General features: G+C 36.3%; 1 protein-coding gene across 13 annotated transcripts in view; it reads right to left on the bottom strand.

Annotated features, from left to right (window-relative positions):
• The window catches only part of ZNF280D (zinc finger protein 280D), a 44,830-nt gene that overhangs the window by 11,664 nt on the left and 13,854 nt on the right, over positions 1–19,312 (bottom strand). For 11 of the 13 annotated variants that reach the window (XR_011728087.1, XM_071755108.1, XM_071755102.1 and 8 more), the window contains 11 exons: positions 12,845–12,954; positions 11,477–11,703; positions 8,998–9,155; positions 8,193–8,293; positions 7,950–8,096; positions 7,190–7,324; positions 5,407–5,651; positions 4,412–4,552; positions 2,740–2,802; positions 2,270–2,388; positions 2,045–2,081 (listed from right to left, as the gene is read on the bottom strand). Coding sequence is in view for 12 of the 13 variants with exons in the window: in XM_071755108.1 (XP_071611209.1) it covers positions 2,045–2,081; positions 2,270–2,388; positions 2,740–2,802; positions 4,412–4,552; positions 5,407–5,651; positions 7,190–7,324; positions 7,950–8,096; positions 8,193–8,293; positions 8,998–9,155; positions 11,477–11,703; positions 12,845–12,954 (1,483 nt within the window). In the remaining variant the exon portion in view is untranslated. Of the gene's footprint in view, positions 1–60; positions 293–2,044; positions 2,082–2,269; positions 2,389–2,739; positions 2,803–4,411; positions 4,553–5,406; positions 5,652–7,189; positions 7,325–7,949; positions 8,097–8,192; positions 8,294–8,997; positions 9,156–11,476; positions 11,704–12,844; positions 12,955–19,312 lie in introns of those variants that run through there. The other 2 variants (XM_071755111.1, XM_071755107.1) reach the window with 2 other exon arrangements.

The raw sequence follows: 19,312 nt of genomic DNA, 5'->3' as shown, positions 1-19,312 counted from the left end.
GAACCACCCCGCAAAAGATGAACACTTTTGTGCATATTCTGTATTTCAATAATAATTAAAAAAATCTGCTCATACACTTAGCAATGCTATGTTCTTGTCCAAAGAACCACAGAATTAGTATACAGAGCAGGACAAGATTTACTGAAATTCATGACTTATGAGCATGACAGTTTCAAAGAGCACCATCACAGATTGTATCACCTCATGTGTACAAGGAACTAATGCAAACAGAGCTCTCAAAAAATAATGGCTATCTGCATCTGTCCTGATTCAACAGCTTGCAGAAACAAACCTGCAAATATTCCTGACTGTAGTTCAAATCTTCCCAGTGCTCACCCACCTGTTTCTGTATAAAACATACTTTGTATATCCAACTTTCTTACAAATTTTCATATGACATATCTATAAAACATTCAAGACAGTAAGATCCTCGTGCAGCACTGACAAAAGACTGCCACAAACAGACCTCTTTCCCTTCTGTTCAACACAACTATCACCTTGCCTTACATGTAGTTCAACAACTATTAACTCCCAACACTTAATTCCAACTCCAAGTAGGAAAGCTAAGGTTTTATCACAGCTCAACACTTGATTTTTCTGTTGTCTGAGTTTCACTGAAATCTAAACTGTTCAAGGACAGAAGGGAATCTGGGACTATGGCTCACCTTCCTAGATGACTCTTTACACTGTTTTGTCCAATTTGAATTTTCTGTGCTCCAAAACAAGAAATTTCAATTTTCAAATGGCTTATTGGAACTCCTCTTCAAATTAACTGCCTTCCCCTGTTCATTCCTGCCAGGATATCCTCAGTTCTTTTTAATAGTGTATATTAATCACCCCATCAGATCCTCAATTTTATCCACACACACTAAACTGTTACTGGTAGAGGTTAGAGGTTTACAGCACATATTTTCCTCTACTATTACTCATAGCCAAAGATAAGTATTTCCCTGTTTGGACCAAATGACAGATGATTCCAGTAACCTGCCTTATGGGCCACTTTATGGAAAACAAGAAAGAAGATACTTAGCAGTTACTCAGTAACCTATTGGGGATATTTCACACAGAGAAGGCTGACTTTTGCTTGGAGGCCTACAAAATTCTGTTGGAAAGGTTCACATCATGCATGAGAACATGCAAAATCCCTTTTAGGATCTTGCTCAAGGCTAGATGGACTCAATAGCACCATGGTTTTAAATCAGGGTCAAACTATTTTCTTCCACCTTTTGAAATACCGCTCTCTGCAGCCTGATGGAACATTTTTTTTTCCTGTGTTCTGAAACAGTTAAGAGAACTCAAATGTTTGATACAACTGACACACCTCTGAACCTCCATTTAAGGCAGAAGTAAGCCCACAGGCTACACTGTAAAGCCTCAGGTACTATTCCAGGATAACTGGGGATGGCTTGACATTCTGATTCTTCTAAGGTTAAAAAAACCCCAACCAAACCCTGCAAGACAATCTCAATAATGCAGGTTTTTTTTCCAAATTCTTAAAAAACCAAAAGCCTAAACCCTCATATTATTTTTTATTTGACAGTCAAAATTAAAAAGTTAATACCAAAGAGTAAGCCACTGTCATATAAATAATTTTGAAAATCATTTGCTTATATTTATAAAATGTTAAGCCTGAATTTGACCTACTTCAATAAAGATCACTTTTTCATTTATATTACTATTACAAAAAGAACAGAAAACTCAATGTCATTAATTTAATGAAGCTAATATTAAGAGCACAATGAAGCAACAGTCTCACTATGTCCAGACTTAAGGCTGAGAAGTTCTAATACTGCAAGAATTATTTATGTCTCTTTGTCCAAACTGAACAAAAACCAGGTTTTGATTTTGGCTGTAGTAGGTAACCATTTTATTTCCCTCTTCATGTAATTGTGGACATGGTAGGAGCAAAAGGCACAAGTAAGGGACTACATTCACCCATTTGTTTCAAAGTCTGTGAAACCCAAAGAAACCCAATTTCAAAGTGCAAATTTTGACTGTCACTGAATTAATAGAAATAAAAATTGAGCAGTAAAACAAAACTTACTCAGATACTTGTTCAGCAGCTGGGATATCTACAGAAACTGCAAATAAGAATAAAGGATTTAATTAAAAATATTTTAAAAAGTGGAAACAGAGAAGTTTTAAATCCAAGTAGACAGAAATCATGATAATGTAATTGAAAAATAGGACAGCAGTAACACAGAGACATCCACATTTAAGTACTTATATATGTACACTTTATATAAAAAAAGACACTTCATGCACTCACCTTTCTCTATAATAACTTGACAAGTATGAGTGTGGCTTTCACTCAGATGTGTTGCCATGCTATCTAAGCCAGAAACATCAGTGAGGAAATCACAGTTAAGACATACTACAGTCACACCTCTAGAGAAGAGAAAGTAAAAAGAAGTATAAATACAACACTGTTGTGAAAACAGCTTTAATTTACAGCAACTGAACAGGCTGTAAAAAGATAAACAGAATTTCCTGCAACTTTAGATGAGATGACTCAAAAATACTACAACTAGCACCTGGAAATCCCAGTTAATGACCAGGGCATCTCCATGCTGGATGTAGTACAAAGAAGACAACCTTACACAGAAATTTATCTGTAAAGCATAAGTTTGTTATTTTGTTTGGGTTTTTGTTTCTCTCCCCACACTCCATTTTGTACATTATGACCAGTTCTTTATCACTGTAAAAACAATTATCTGTAACTGAAAAAAGCTGAATTACCGTAGCTCTTCTGAATGCTTCTTATAGATCCAAAACCTTTTACTTGGACGAGCACTGTGAAAACTAAATATAAGAAGACATTACCACTTAAAACTGATTTTCTTGAATACATTCCTCCACACATCCCCTACCCTGCACATGGTAGTGTAGTTTGCTGGTACCAAGACATGAAAATAGAAGGCTCTATTATTGACCTGCATTATTCTAAAAGAATTAAATTGCTGAAAGCTTCCAGGCTTGTGAATCTCAGCTCTAGTTGAGAACACTGTCTTGTAAATAAAAAGCTTGGGAGGACAAAGCTTAATTTCATTGAACAGTCCTGTAAGAACATAGTTCCATTGCTCCCATCAGCAGTTCAGCTCTTGAAGCACCATGGCTGTAGCCATACAGTGCTCCACAAAAGTGGAGCTTTGCTGAACTCACACTTCCTAGAGAGATGGCTTTAGAAGAGAGAAATCACATTTTCTGACAATCTGTAAGTTCTCATATGCAGGTTAAGTATGTGCCAACACTGCACTCCCAGGTGAAACAAAGAGTGAGCAGCTGAGCACAGGGAATGCTGCTGCAGAAACATCCTCCCTCTGACTGCCTTCCTCCTCCTCACCATCCCTTGGTTCCTTCCACTCACCAAAAAAGATGATGACAGACACTGTGAGAACATCAGTGCATCAAGAAGGAAAAGGACAAAAGACTATACCTCAGATTTCTCTCTCCTCTCTGGGGTAAACTTTCTCTTTACATCCCAATTAAGCAAATAATTTGATTCTTGGGGTTGGGGTTTTTTTTGTTTTGTTTTGTTTTGTTTTTTAATGCATGTAATCAATAGGTCATACACATAAAAGCATATATGCTATTTCACCTAGGACTTATATAAGCACTGAAATTAGTATTAAAATGACAACACAAAATACAAAAACTTTTAAGGGCAAGGATCATAAATTCAAGACTTCCAGCATTCAAAAATGCCAAAGCATTTTATACATACATATATTAAAAAAGATAAATGCATTCTGTATTTTTCAATACACCTGGCTTGCTTAGGGCACAGGATTAAGAATAACTTTTCAGAATTTTGTTCTAGCATCACTGCTACATGATCTGTGCCTCATTACTGCACAGTGTATTTCTAATGCTCTGAAAAGTAACTCATTTTCTTAACAAGCTTTTTTACAGCTGTCATCACTAATTTGCTACCCTGCCTCACAATCAGTGACAAACTTCCTACAAAAGTGAGATATTATTTTCACAGATGACCACAAGTAGCATAAGAAAAAGCATCCACTTGAGAATGCTCTAGAGACACAGTATTCTGAGCACAGACTTCATTAGCAATAGCTGTGCCTGTATGCATTCAGCACCTGTAAAATCAGATGAGGTATTCAATCTGAAATCCAGAGAACATGCAACAATTAGTCATTGTTTGTTAAATCTGTCTGAAATGAGTATGCAAGATTCCACAGAGACTCTGAATCAAAAACAGAACACTTCCTGAGCCACTGGAAGAACATTAACGTGGCCCTCAGGCCCTCATTACAAAGTAAAAATTTAACTTTACACATTTCCCTGCCAGTCCTGTGTCTCAATTCAAAATTCAGCTAAATAGAAACACCTTACACACCTTATATGAATTAAGGGAGTGTTTGATAACCCAATAAAAATCTGGAGTTCTTACCTCATCATGTGATTCACATAGGCTTTGCTACAGCTAGTGTTGTATCTGCATAAGCTACAGTGGACATAAGCAGGAAAATGGCTTGCAAAATCTTTTATTTCTGAGTAACACTCAATGCATTTGTGAGCTCCCAAACGACACCTAACAGTCATATGAAAAAGTTAATAGTTAATATCAACACTTTTAAGATAAAATAAGTTTGTTGTTTGGTTTTTTTTTTTGCTTTAGGTTAGTAGCAAGCTTGCCTACATTAGGGAAAAAACGAGGAACTTGCAAATATAACACTGTGACCACCTTACTGGAAGAGAGATATCTACATGCTTTGATAAAGAAAACTGCTAATTCATCCAGTAAAATTATATTCTAGTCCATAAAAGACCCATATTATTAATAACATAAGGATAGCAAACCCCAGTAAATTGTAAATATAAAGAAAGCATTCTCCCAGCAGCTTGCTTTTACTTTCATGGGGTTGGTTTTGTTTGACTGTTGTTGGTTTTTTTGTTTTGTTAGCTTACCAAATTAAGGTATCTCCTGGGACAGACAAGTTTAACCCTTTAAATAATGGGTTCAAATAAACCCCTTAAAAAACTGAGAGAGGAAAATACTTTTACTTCCATAATAAAACTCCCAAAGAACACCCAGGCAGATGTATCTCCCCCAGCAGGTCACTTTTAAACATAAATCTTCCTAACAAGTCATTATTTCAAGAGTCTCTGTCTCTGTGCAGAGATAAATTTTAAGTTTAGAACAGGAAAGTTTCCAGAACATCTGTTCCTTCATCATAAAGTAGCCTATCACAAAGAAAACTGGTGAATAAAGAGTCAGAATTATAATTGCATTACCAGTATGTTAGAAGTTTGTGCACGTGCTTTTTCTGCAAAACTGAAGTGTCAAATCTTCTGTACTGCAGTATGAGAAGTTGCCAAAAGATAATTAAATGACCAGTTATTTATATTCAAAGTATTAAGACATTTTTAATGGTAACATTTTACCTTAGATTATGCAATGCTGTATTTGTAAGTTCATTTTTTTTTTTCCTGCTCGTCCATGCATTTTGCTTCCTGGATGTAGCTGGTTTTGATTTTGCTTTCGACCTATTTGTATTAGATCTGTTATGGTTTCTAGTGGTTGTATTTTTAGCTTTAGGTGATAACTGAAAGGTGGAAGTGCTTGTACTAACAGAAGATGTAGCTGATGCTCCTGATTGAAGAGATGCAAAAGATGCTCGAATAGTCACCTAAAAGTATAAAAATTTTTTATTTAGACTCAAGCTTTCTAAGTTCCAGCTCCTGCTTAAAGTTTAAGCCACATGGGACAAAAATCAGAGTAAGAAACACTTCCCAGTATAGACTGCTTTGTAAAACATGAAATATGACTTGAGTAAATCTCACTTCAATAGCCTATTGTATACTTAAAAAGCTCTTGTTCTGGTGGAAACAGTTAACCATGACAAAGCACAACTGCTCTCTTTTTCAGACCTTCACACATCCTTCTTTTGTACAACCAAAAAAATGTAGCTGTGGAAGGGAAACAGAAGGGTCAGGCCAGCTAGAGCCAGTAAGAACATAAAACAATACCATCAGTACCTGGATTTTACAAAAAACCCTGTATCTTGTTGCTTCATGACCAGCTTCCTTCAGATATTTTTGCTCCTCACCCTAGACCCCCAAGGACCAAGTCTGGTCTCTGATATCCCATCTGGCATCATTGCACTCCCTTGTCTTGGCCTGAAATTCAGTTCTGCAGTTTCCACTCACAGCTTGATTCCTCATTACACTTCTTGCCCATGCTCATTGTTTAGAAGCACCTCATCTTCTAATCCTGGTTCCAAGCTCTCCAAGCCTCATCATCTACATCCTGTCAAGGTCAACTGAAACCAAAATTTTAACATAACCCAAGCTTTTATTAGACCATGAAGATCCTGAAATCTTTGGAAAAATGAGGTACTGTCACAGAAGAGAGAATCTGTGCTTTACGTTCAGCCAAGAAACACAATCTGCATCAACTTCAGTCTTTTTCCCTTCCTGATTCTACCACAAATGAGCTGCAAAGAGCTGACCAAAATGCTAATTTTCTTCTTCCTTTCAACTGAAAGGACATATATCTTAACACTTCATTAAAAGAAACATTAAAATTTCTGAAATCTACAGTTTAAGTAGTTCCTTCTCAAGAAATGGAAGACTGACTTAAAGACAGCCTAAGCATTCTGAGAGGATCCAAGTTTACTTCCTAAAACACTTAGCAGAAAATTCTGGCCTCTCCCTGCTTTAAATGCTGGAGCTAAAAATGATCTACTGAAGCCAGTTTTAAGCCACATGGTCTATTGAGAAGTAGGTCTTGCAATATTGCTTTTCTGCCACCACCTTCCACAAGTTGAAAACCTTTCACAAGAAAAGAAGCAGACTGCTCAGTCCAACATCCAGACTATCTCCTTTATGCCAAACACAGTAAAGGATCAGTGGAGGAGAACAAATTAACCAACAGCTGAAGAAAGCAGCAGTACTGACAGGATGGCACATACATGAGTAGGACAGAGAGTAACACCATGGATGACCAGGAAGACACCATAAACTGTGCCTGGCAATTTTTGCAACAAGAGCTGCAAAGTTTTTTAGAGTTGGACTTTCAAGGTGGGACGAAAAAGAAAAAAAAAAAAAAAAAAAAATTATTGCTTTGGAAAAGATAGGGGAGAAGCACTTCTTTCTGTTCCACTCCTTTCTTTACCAATACATCTATTTCCTTTGCCCCCTCTATGTTTCCTCTATGAACACTTACCTTTGTTCCAGGAGGCAACCCTTCTAACTGTTTTGGTTTCCTAAATGTTCGGTGATGCTGAGTCTTATGATCCATTTTTTCTTTGCATGTCAAAAATTGAAGTCTGCACTTAGTGCAGCGGTAAATTCCTTTTTTCTTTAAAAAAATGAAACAATCTACAGTAAGCATGAATGTCATGATAAACAAAACCCCACCCCTAGCCTGTCTCCAGCAAGGGTTATCCAGTTTCTAAAATATCAACAGGATGAACTCCTAATGTTGTACAAAGATATCGTGTAGGAATTAAAAAGAGAATTATTTAATTACTTGAAAATGCAAGGCAGGCAGTATCACTATGAAGAGTATCACTACATTTACAAGAAAACACAGTACTTCATAATCTTTTTCTCTGCTTGAAGCAGTGAAAGGTTTGCTACTAACCACCAAAAAAAGCAGAACTCAGTGAAGAAATAAAATAGCAGAGATATTCTTTCAAGGATATTCCAAGATTCTTTTTAAAGAGGGAGCTGCTTTCACACAAAAACATGGCAAAGTCTAACAATTCCCTTAAGGACTTTGCAAAAGAAGCAATTATGATTTTTCTGCCATATTTTATTATCTATTCTTATGCAATAAAAACCACACAAAACGGTTAAGTTCTATATATATATATTCTATATATTTATATGAATATAAAACATATAAATAAATAGAACATATATATATATGTTCAATATATTTAATACTTTTCTAGCACTAATGATAGAAAATATCTGCTTACCTGATGTCTCATGTAATGATGCATATATGGTGCTCCAATTTTAATGACTTTGAGGCAAAACGGGCAAAGCAAATGTTTAGTATTTTCATGAACTGATCTAAAATGTGTTTCTACATCTGAAAAAGCTGAGGATCTGTAGTTGCATACCTGAAACAAAAAGGTTGGCCTTTTTGTTAAAAGTTTATTGACAACAAAGACTGGGGGGTGGTGTAATCTAAATACAAAACAGTCACTCAGAGATACCTGGCAAACATACGGCATTTCACCTGGCTTATGATTGTCCTTCATATGTTGCAAAAGAACTTGTTCTGTGTCGAAGGATAATTCACAGATTTTACATATTGCTAGGAAAGGGAAAAACAAGAAAACAGTAAAATTTCCTTTGGGGTTTTAAGCAGATAAATGACAATATGGATACATATATGCATAGGTGAGCTGTATAAATATATAAAAGTAAAGCAGCTTAATGGGGTAATGGGTGTAAATTGGAGCATAGGAGGTTCAAGTTGAATAACAGAAAAAATTTTTTTACTGTAAGGGTGACAGAGCCCTGGAACAGGCTGCCCAGGGGGGTTGTGGAGTCTCCTTCACTGGAGACATTCAAAACCCACCTGGACACGTTCCTAGGGGATGTACTCTAGGGGGCCCTGCTCTGGCAGGGGGGGTTGGACTAGATGATCTTTCGAGGTCCCTTCCAACCCCTAGGATTCTAGGATTCTATGATTCTATGATTCTATGATAATGATTAGTCTACTGTTGGGAAGAAACTTCCTGTGCAATTTCAGGAAATCAGAAGTGCAAGGTCGTTAGCAAGAATTCTTGCAGTCAAGCTTTCAACTAAAAACAACACAAAAACTTTTCTAAACTTTTCCACACACATCGCTTTAACTTAAATTGAATGAGTGCTCAGGTCTATATTAAAACTCAAGATTTTTTCTCCTAAGTACAACAGCTTTAGTCTGAAGTTACAAACCAGCAAAGCAGAAGTCAGAAAATATCTAAAAATTTTAGGTGGCAGTAAGATTCAAGGTGATACAATCCAACTTACTTGATGACTCGTAAGGCGTGTGTGTACTTTCAATGTGGCACTGGAGCTGGAAGGGGGTGGGAAACTGCCTGTAACAATGCTGGCAGGTGGTGTGGCTTTCCCAGCTTTCACTGCTCTGCTTCTCAAGCTCCAAGTGATGCTTCATGTGGTTCATAAACCTTCACGTGACAGTGGGCAGGTGCAAAAAATGACATTTTAACATTCACCGTACATGATACATCACAGGCAAGATGTACAGGATTCTTTGTAAACTTTACTCTGTAAGGACTTCTCAGTTTAACAAAAACAACCTAAAGACAAAAAAGTTTAGCAAGCTGACTATGCTAAAAATCATCTTTGAAAGCTTGAAAAGAAATCTTCACTCTTTTAAGCAACATGCAACATTATCTGAAATGTGTTTTAAGACTTATCAATCTATTGCATTTTTATTTTGCTTAGAAAGAATTCTTGCCTTGAAATAAAGGAAAATTAACAAAGGCAGTAACATGTCAGCTGCTCACACTTCACCACCACCAGTTTCAAAGCCACATTCTGAAGCCAGTATAATTTTAGCTCTGCTGAAAACTCTTAAGCAGTAAGAATTCATCTACAATTAGGACATTATAGCTCTAACTGAAACAACCTCCAATCAAAACTGGCAGGGTTCCAGAAGCTTTGTATCAAGCATTTAGGACTTCAGTTGAATTACAAAGGACAGTTATCAAAGAATGCCACTGTGCAGCTGACAATCAAGAGAGTATGAGAAACTTGGTGGTATGCTACCAGTTCAAGTTACCACCTATACCTCATTAATATGTCCACGTATCTGTAGGAGGAACCTATCTTGTCTGAGAAGTCTAGGCACCCAGGACAACACTGGCAGGTCAGTTACTGGTGGAGCAGCACAAGGACAGGTTAGTTACACAACCCACTACTATTAAACTTCAACAACTGTTCTATTTGGAGCATGCATCATTTCAGTACAGCCAGAGGAACTATTAAATGTAGGTCACACAAAAGGAATGTAGTTCTAAAAGCAGTGACGTTGGAATTTGAAAAATCAAATGAGCAAGGAGAACAAGCTCAAGCTTTTTATCATATATCTTGTAACTCCTTCTTATCATGCAGTTGCTCACAAAAAAGGGGGGCGAGGGGGAAAGAAAAAAACATAAAAAAGCTAACCAAAGATCTCCAGGTACCTAAGCAGAAGGAAGGAATTGACACCAGTTCTGCATGCTACTTTAACTGAAACTGGAGTATTCAACCACAGCTCTCCTAACAGAAGCAGGGGATTACTCTCATGAGTGTTTTCTGAATTTAGGTCCAGAAAACTTCCACCAGAATTACAGAGTAATGTGGGTTTTTTTTTTGTCTGTTGTAAATGGTCAAAGGGAAAAAAAATACCTCGGAATAAAAATTCTGAAGTTACAGAACTACTGACTAGAGCAACAAAGTTAGAGCAAAAAATAGTATGGCTGAAAGTTGACTTGAGAAATTCAAAGAAAAAATTAAGTGGTCATTTTTAATGACTTGCTGTGGAACACAGAGGCACAACACCACCAAGAGCTTACACAAGTAGAACATGATACCCGAAAAATATTATTTTTACAATGAACCCAGTTATGTGGAAAAGTATTCTTTCTGTGGATCACTTTTCTTGAAAAGCTTATTTGGAAAGTATTATGCATAGAAAACCAAGAAACACCTCTTGGCTCATATCATGCATTGTTTATTACTCCTAAAAAGATAAACTGCAACTGAAGAAATGCCATAATTAACAGGAAATAAAAAATCATGAGTGTCAACTCTTTTGAAGTGTAACAACACATATTTTCAAGCTGCTGAAGACAAGCTACCAGCAATTTATTTAGCAATTACACATACTTCAGGATTAATAGCAAATTTAATATTTGCTATTACATGAAACTTGTTTTGTTCAATAATGTGGGTCTAATGTTAGCATAAACCTGTTTATTTTAACTTGCAGGCTGTGCCCTTTTAAGGGACAGCCCATTTTTCAGTTTTACATTCTGCTACTCCAGCTTCCCTTGAAGAATGCATGCAAAAAAGTTCAGTGACCTTAACTTCAGAAAGAATTATGACAAACTCAGCTACCTAATAAAACAGACTACTGAAGATTTTTGCAGCATTTTTGCAGAAGTAGAATTATTCAATTAAAATAACCAAATCACAATACCAACAATAGCTCACTGGGTATTCTTAAAGGGAACAAACATTCACATATACTGATACCACCAATCCAGATGGCAATTTGTAAAATACCTTGTGTTGCCCTTTCTAGCCCCAAAGTCCTACAACTGCTACCATTACAACTCTACTGTTTATGCTGGACACCATTAAAATTACTTTAGTCACCCAGTATTATCATTTTTCAACACAAAAAAAGTTTCTGTTCTAGAGAGACAAATTTTTAATGCATGAGACTAAGTGCTTTGGGCTGTAATGACAACCAAACAATTAAGAAAGTGAATTCAAATACCTTATATTATTTTTAAGAACTTTCTGACAACTGAAGCACTTAAATGTCGTATGAGTCTTCTGCTCCTGCTGTACCTGCTGGGTGTCACCTTCATGCTTCCCATAATAGAAGTCATTAACTAACATAATCAATTTTCCTTTCTCAGATTCAGCAAACTTGCTTGTGCTTGAACATTCTGTTTTGTCCGTTGCAGGGAAATAATTATCTACCATATCTGGACAGCAATACTGGAAAGAAAGGAGGAAGAGAAGGAACAGATGGGGACAAAGGTGTTACTCTGTCTTCAAACTGCATCAACAACAACAACAACAGCATTTTAAAAACTACAGACACTCCTAACTTGAGTTAGATGCAAATGCCAGTTCTCTGACATATGACTTGTTCATATTCACATTTGGATTTTGAACAGTGACAGATCTTTGGGTAGCATTTAGGGAATAGAATACCATGTTCATTTAAGATAAGTTGAAGAATACCAGTATGGCCTGACTCATTAGAAAAAATATTTACTTCATTTAAATTTAGTAACAAGAAAGAGAACAAATCAGCTTTTATGCAATTATTTTGCTGACAAGCGTAAGTTTAGTGAGAACTTATTGGAAAGTTCTATTTTATTTCTTTCAGAAGGACTTATGTTGAAACCTGAAAAATTAAAAACTGAAAAATTAAAAAACTCTAAGTCACATGTCACATACCTTTCAAGCTTCTTTATGCTGAAGTGCATATAATGAATGCTTAACTCGATGCTATACTATGCAACCTAATGTCTAAAAAGTATGAAGTATTTTGTCCAAAAATATTATGAATTTTCTGACAGTCAACAGAATTAGAATGCTTCAGAGGGCAGATCTTTCTCCTGCTGAATAACATGCAGGACTACTTTCAAGAAGTCTACAACTAAGGACTTAATTTCACACTGCTGAAGTGTAATTTGCAATACTTATCCAATTTAGTTTAACTAAAAATTTATATAATACTAAGTATAGCCACTTCTTCAATGGTTCTTTCATTCAGTTAATATACTCAGTGCAAAAGCTATTATCTGGAAATACTGATCAGAGAAAGATAAAACCCTTGATTTTTTTTTTACTCCTGTGAATTTCTCAATTGTGTTTGGAAACTGAAGAGGACAATAGCTACCATTTACAGTACCTTAAACCCAGTATATTGAAATTATCTCTGTTAGCACTAGCTCAAGGCCTCACAGATTTCTGTTACAGCAGTTCATACTCCTTTTTGCATGGGTTATTCACTGGTTGATCATAGGCAGAAGCCACATTATCTTCATATCAAAACAGCACTCTTTCACAACCAAACAGAAGCCCACCTAAGTTTGTTATAATTTTTACCAACCCCAAAATATTTTACCTTCATATGATTTTTTAGAGGATCCATAAGATTGAAATGAATATTGCACTGTGGACAAGCTCGTGGAAAAGGTCCTCCATTTTTAATGGTGCTTGATGCAGCATTTGTACCTGTAAAATTTAAAATATGTTAAGATTCAGAATTCATGAGCAGAACTCTATTATTATTCTTCTAGCAAAATATGTTCTTTCAAATGAAAGCTACCACAAGTGATGTAGCTGTAGTAAACATAAGCAAGGTTTTACAACTGTCTTTTAAGTACTTTTCCAAACTGAGTTTGCATTTGTTCTGTTTGATACTGAAATATAAACAACTTTTACACAACCTTAGCAACAAATATGAAAAATGCTGGAGTGGCTGAAGGTATCATGAAAGAGGAAAAACATTAATTCTGTGCATGATCACCCCAGAACCCCCTGAACAGCATGGGTTTTTGATGGTTTTAAGGACTTCAGTCCTCAAATGATCAAATAAAAATTGGTTTATGCCATGACCTGATGATCACCACAATAGGGTTCAGATAACTGGTTTTGGAAAGGAATTTCAACATCTGGTTCTCAGAGATGAGAATATTTCTGGAAAGTTGTTGGAACCTAGGTCTGTTCAGATGCATCACTCCTGTTGAGCAAAGGTGTCTTTGGAGAACCTGGAGAATAAAACCTCTAAATAATTACTTCCAGTAATGAAAAGAAATAGCATTTCTCTTATCAAATTAAAACAATTGATACCTTTTGAGCAAAACCAAAACTGATGTGCATTAGCTTAAACTTTAATGAATAAATCCAGGCTTCCATTTTTCTCCAAACTGTCAAAACCCATCAGAGCATGAGCTACTTTTCCAAATGAAGTTCTCTTGCATTCTTGAGTCAGGCAGACCTAGAAGACTCCATGCTAAGTAGTTTAGAAGAACAGGGTAAAGACAGGAAGAATTTTAAGTAACAACTGTAGAATCAACTGTACCCTGTCAGGGGAATGAAAAAATGCTATCAAAACACACAAATACATCCACCTTCTAGCAAGGGAATGAGTAAGTGCATGAGTGAAGAGATGATCATGCCAGTGTTACACATTTTCTTAAAAAAAAAAGTCTCCCATAGTCCACGAGGTAGATGTGGATCAAACAGTGTTCTACAAGTCTTCACTACTATGGTTTATAAAACATTTTGATGCATCATAGCTAAGTACAAGCTGATTTGAAGGAAAGATTCTGCAGCAAGATCTTGTGTTCTGTGGTGCTACAGTGCTGGATTCTGTGATAAATAAGAAAGGGCTATACTAGCAGGGGACAGCTTTGAGACAAACTCATAAAAATAAGGTTGTCAGTGAACATGATCTACTTCTTTTTTACTGTGTTTACTAAGAGTTTGTGGTTATCTTGTGTATTACAGGCTGGAGCACAATATCTGTTTCACCCAACCGAGGGCTGAGGAAAAATTTTGGCTACAATATTTCATGTTATAGCCACTTCTTTCTCATTGCTGGGGAAGTCTGACAGAAAGTCAGCTGCCAACAAGATATGGAAAAAAAACCCCATTGAATTATTCTAAACAACAGATTCACACTGTAGGTAGCTCCTCGTTTTAACATTACAGCAGAGTATTGTGGCTGGAAATCTCAGTCATGAATAAATCCTCATCCATTACTATCAGCTGGGAAGTGCCTTGTGGTGCAGGAGGAAAATGCACCTAATTATTAATTTGCTGAAAGAAAAAGACCACCCATTCTCTTGTAGGGAGAGAAATGTCTTTGAAAGAATATCCTCTTTGAAACTTCAGTCCCCCTCCTCCCTTCCGCTATATTAAACTGCATCAAAAACACTGTTGCAAAAGAAAAGGGGAAACTGCAAAGCACACTTTGCAACAGCTAGTTGAGTACAGAATTGCTTAGGCTGGACTTGGAGAGGTGCTTTTTCCAACCTTTCACTCAAAGGGAGTCCAGCCTCATTAGGATGCTCAGAGTCAGGTCTAGTCAACTTCTGAATACCTCAAAGGACCTCAAGGACAGTCTCAGTCCTTGCTGCCTTGCCTGACATTCCTAGAACTATTTTTTTACTTCATCTAATCAGAATTAGTTGATAAATTCCACACAATTTTTTTTCAGTCTTGATTTCCTGACTGTTTGGTTTTTTTAGAGTTTCAACTCTGCATTAAGTTGAAAAAAAAAATCTGAAATAAGAGTACGAAGTCAGGGACATTTATTTTGATCATCTGTCCTCACAACCACAAAGCAATGTGATGAGTCATTGATTTAGAAAATTCCAACATACCTACTACATAGTAAGGGTCTAAAATTTTAATAGGTAATATGCTAGGGTCTATTAATTTGTAAAGACAGGCAAAGCTTTGCACAGAAGGGTATTTAAGGCATAGGAATAGAGTATCTTATTTAGGTTGCCTTAATAAAATTAATAATACCAATCAACTTAAACATTACAGGAGTGCAAGCTTTTTCCAATAAAGAGATGCACAGACTGACAGTGTTTGAACTACCCTACATTTTCAATATATATTTTGTCATGGTGTTACTGTTGGAGAGTTTGCTGTAGGTGAAACAGCTGAATTGCTTCCAGCACCAACTTTGTCAGGCTTGGCCTTTTTTGGAGTTACACTCTTCCCTTCAGAAATAGCAAAATGCTTAGATACAAAATTACTCTCATTCAGACCTACAGTGGTTTAAATTGAAGAATCTCAGGTTTCTGTCCACAGTATATTACAAATATTGATGCCTAAACTTTAAAGGATGGACAAGTCTACACAAAGCACTTAAGATTTCTCTAGAATAATAAGTCATACAGATGCTAAGACAATAACAAACTCAGACTAAATATTCTAAGGCCAGTGGAGAAGGAAAGGGTAAATGCAAAGAGATACAGACCCATCCCAAAACCCAGTAAACACATTATGATCCCCTGAACTTCTCCAGCCTGATTTTTACATCTTGACCTGAAGATCTTGACCACATCTTGATCTTAACACTAAACTGAAACAAGCTCACAGAAATAAAGTTAAGATAAGCACCTGGTTTCTGCAATGTCTACTGTTTGGAACAACCTCCACTATTCTGATAAAAAACATATCTCCTTTTTTCTGATGCTATGTTAGTGCTGGTTTAGTTCATTATTGAACTCTGTATAATACTTGACTTCAGTTTGTATGCAAAACAAAAGCTGTTGCAGCTTTTAATGTCCAATCACAGAACATCTATTTACTCTCTTCTGAAAGAACAGCTGTTTCACTTATTGATTGCAGTATTTATTCTAAAAAAAGAAAATCACTAAAAGTAACTTGGAAATTCAGGGGTGTGATACCTGATTAACATGCCCATCAATACTTGGCTCCATCTTGTCCTGAAACCCATGTCTCACACCAATCTTACAATTACTGTAAGATCACCCTTGATGATATTCTCAATAGAGACCAGTCCTTGAGCAGACCTGAAAGAGAACAGCTACACACCAAGAGGTTTGAAGTGCCAGCACAGGCCTTGAAAATCTCTTAGAAACACAGACTGCAAATAGCCTTAAGGCTGTCATAAACTATGACAAGGAGCAAACATCAGCTCCAGACAGGATGATCTGAACTAAGGACATTCTTGTATGTTCCCCTCCCAGTAACCTTGCTGCTCTGATGATTTCTTTGTGGGTATAATAAGAAACTGAATTAGTATCTTGAGAAGTCTTCTCATCAAGCAGAAATAATGTGTGTCACATAAAATTATTCAAACTTCTTGTGAGGAGAAACATAACTCCTCCCCTCCCCCAGGTTGTGTTTACTCAGTGGTAACTATCTACACCTGGCAAACAGTCTTGATGGTCTCCCCATTCAATCCACAATGAATCCTAGTGGGAAATACTCTGGAGAATCAACAACACTGTGCTTCATATACAGGAAAGTATCATTCACTTATTCTATACATATTTAATGATCCTAACTTAATCCTTGGCAGCACACCTTTCCTTCTTTCTGATATAATGAAGATATTAAGCTAAAACGTCTCACTCTATGCATGTGAATTAACATTCACAAAATAAACAGATTATTAAATACCACTGCTTCCTAGGGAGGTCTAATTTACTTTTATTTTCACTGTCAGATATATGATCTGGTTACTGTAACATATGTCTCCATAAGCAAAGGCTTCCATGCAGCTGCTATGACTTCAGCATTCTTCTGTATCACTGAAGCTATTTCAGTATCAGGACATCAACCTACAGCAGGAACTGTTGCTATATATTTATGTGCAGATGTGTAATGAGGGCCAGGGAACAGACAAAATGTCTTACTGATTTTACAAAAACCTTTAATGAAATATTTTATTTTACCATCTAAAACTTGATTTGGAAAAAAAAAGGATTATTTTATTTTGATGGAATAAATTATCTTTCAGAAGAACAGTAATAAAACAGGAGAATATACATAGGTGTGCATTTGAATTCTCATTTGATCATTTTAAAAGAAAAATTTACCCTATTTTGAAAAACAATCCAACCCATTCCAAGGATTATTTAACATCTAACCAGTATAAATCAGATTGATCCCTCTTTTCCTCCAAGTGCCTCTTTCAGTTGGTGTTTGGACAAAAGAATTCCTTAAACCACCCATGTTCCAAACCAGTTTGTCCAATCCTCTAACCCAGACCATGCAGCTGAAACTGTCAGGGACTTCTGGAACTCAAGAGAGCACAGAAAAGAAGCAGTCAAACAATTCTTGTTTAGTTTCCTGGCTGCTCAGGAGTTGATTATCTTCACAAGGTGCTATTAGTGAATACTTTTGTTAATATTTTGTAGCTATTATGAAACAGTTGGCTGTGCTTATACACACAGTATGAGTGTTTGCCATATCTAAAATGACTTCAAGCAGCAGCAAAGCATACTCAATGCAGCATCACCTTGCTGACAGGTTTCTGAACACATATTACAACACTACTGCAAAATTCTTAACACTTAGGTGCATCTGTGCTGCCTAATCCTGATTTTATGAATTATGGCAAAGGACATTAGAAATAGTAACCTGGAATAAAAGCATGAAATATACTGTGGTAACAGTCAGATGGAACTGGAAGAACAGGGACATAAAAGCCAAATTGTTTCCAATACACTGCACCTCACCAACATCTCTCATTAATCTAGCACTATAAACATCCAATCAACTTGTAAGTACCACAGAACAGTTCTTCTATTGGTTATGGCATTTTCTGGTTCCACCAAGTGGGTAAAGTTTGTAAGAGAACATTACATACATCCCTGGTGCCCATCCAACCTGCAGATAAGAGTTAGCAATGCTGTCCAACTGAACACCACCACCTCTTTGGCAATCTTACAAAATGTTTGGTTAGTGTCCATTAGCAGCTTGTCATTTCCCTGCTTAGACCACAGAAAGAAATATTTATATTGTATCAAGCTAAACCATGTCTTTACTGATCCACATAAAATTAAACTGTCCTGCAGAGTATCACAATCCAGTTTCTAACAGGATTCTGCTTCTAAATAATGTATTCCAGCTTGGCTTGTGCCACACACCAATGAGAAGCAGCACACCACCAACACAGACAAGTAGGCATTGGCACAGACAAAAATAATGAATTTATGCACATTATGTGACCTCCTCGTGCAAGCCAAACCACAAAGTACAAAAACACTTCCTTGTTGAGAAGTGAAATGCATCTTAAATCTGCTTTTTTTGTCAAAAATATTTGTTTCAACCCTGAATTACAAACCTTTCCTTTTAATTTCTGAATCCTATTGCCATCTTGCAGAAATGAACACAGACTAAGTATGGTATATTTGAGACACTGATTTACAATCCTTAATGCTTTCAAGTATTTTTCCCAATAAAAGACTAATACAAGCTATTTTTACATATGCAAGCAGGTCTCCCAAATTAGAAAATCAAAAGACAAACCCACAAACAATTTAACTTTTATATCTATTCTCTGGAGTACAAGGGCTAGAATACCAAACCACTTACAATAAATAAAACCTTTGCTTACTTGACAAAAAACTATTTAACCCAGTATGACAGGAATGAGATCACAAAATAGTTGGGACACATGCAAGGGAATACACTACCAACCCTTCATTCATAAGTATCTGGAATGAAGGCCTAAAACAGATGCAATATCATTACATCAAGGAGAATAATTAGCAATCACTCTGATCTATGTAACTGGTTAGTATGACCTGGTTAGGCCATTCACTGTACATTAACTGCTACTGCATGGGAGAAGAGATGGTCATCTTATCTTATGACAACAACTGAATGGAAGGATTCTGGTCACACATTACAAAAGTAAAATCCTCCACAAAACAGAATGGAAGTCCCAAATTACAGCCTGTTTAAGACTGAACAAACTGCATGCTTCCAATCTACTTCACCTGCTGCGACACAAAAAAAAAAAAAAAGCAGCTTGTGCTTTTGTTTGTTTTTCAGTGGGTTAAATTGTTTCTGCTGAAACCCAATTTAGCTAGTT

This window comes from Heliangelus exortis, chromosome 11 (assembly GCF_036169615.1).
Source record: "Heliangelus exortis chromosome 11, bHelExo1.hap1, whole genome shotgun sequence".
NCBI classification, from domain to species: Eukaryota; Metazoa; Chordata; class Aves; order Apodiformes; family Trochilidae; genus Heliangelus; species Heliangelus exortis.
Note: the sequence above shows the minus strand (reverse complement) of the source record. Positions and strands in the feature narration are given on the sequence as shown.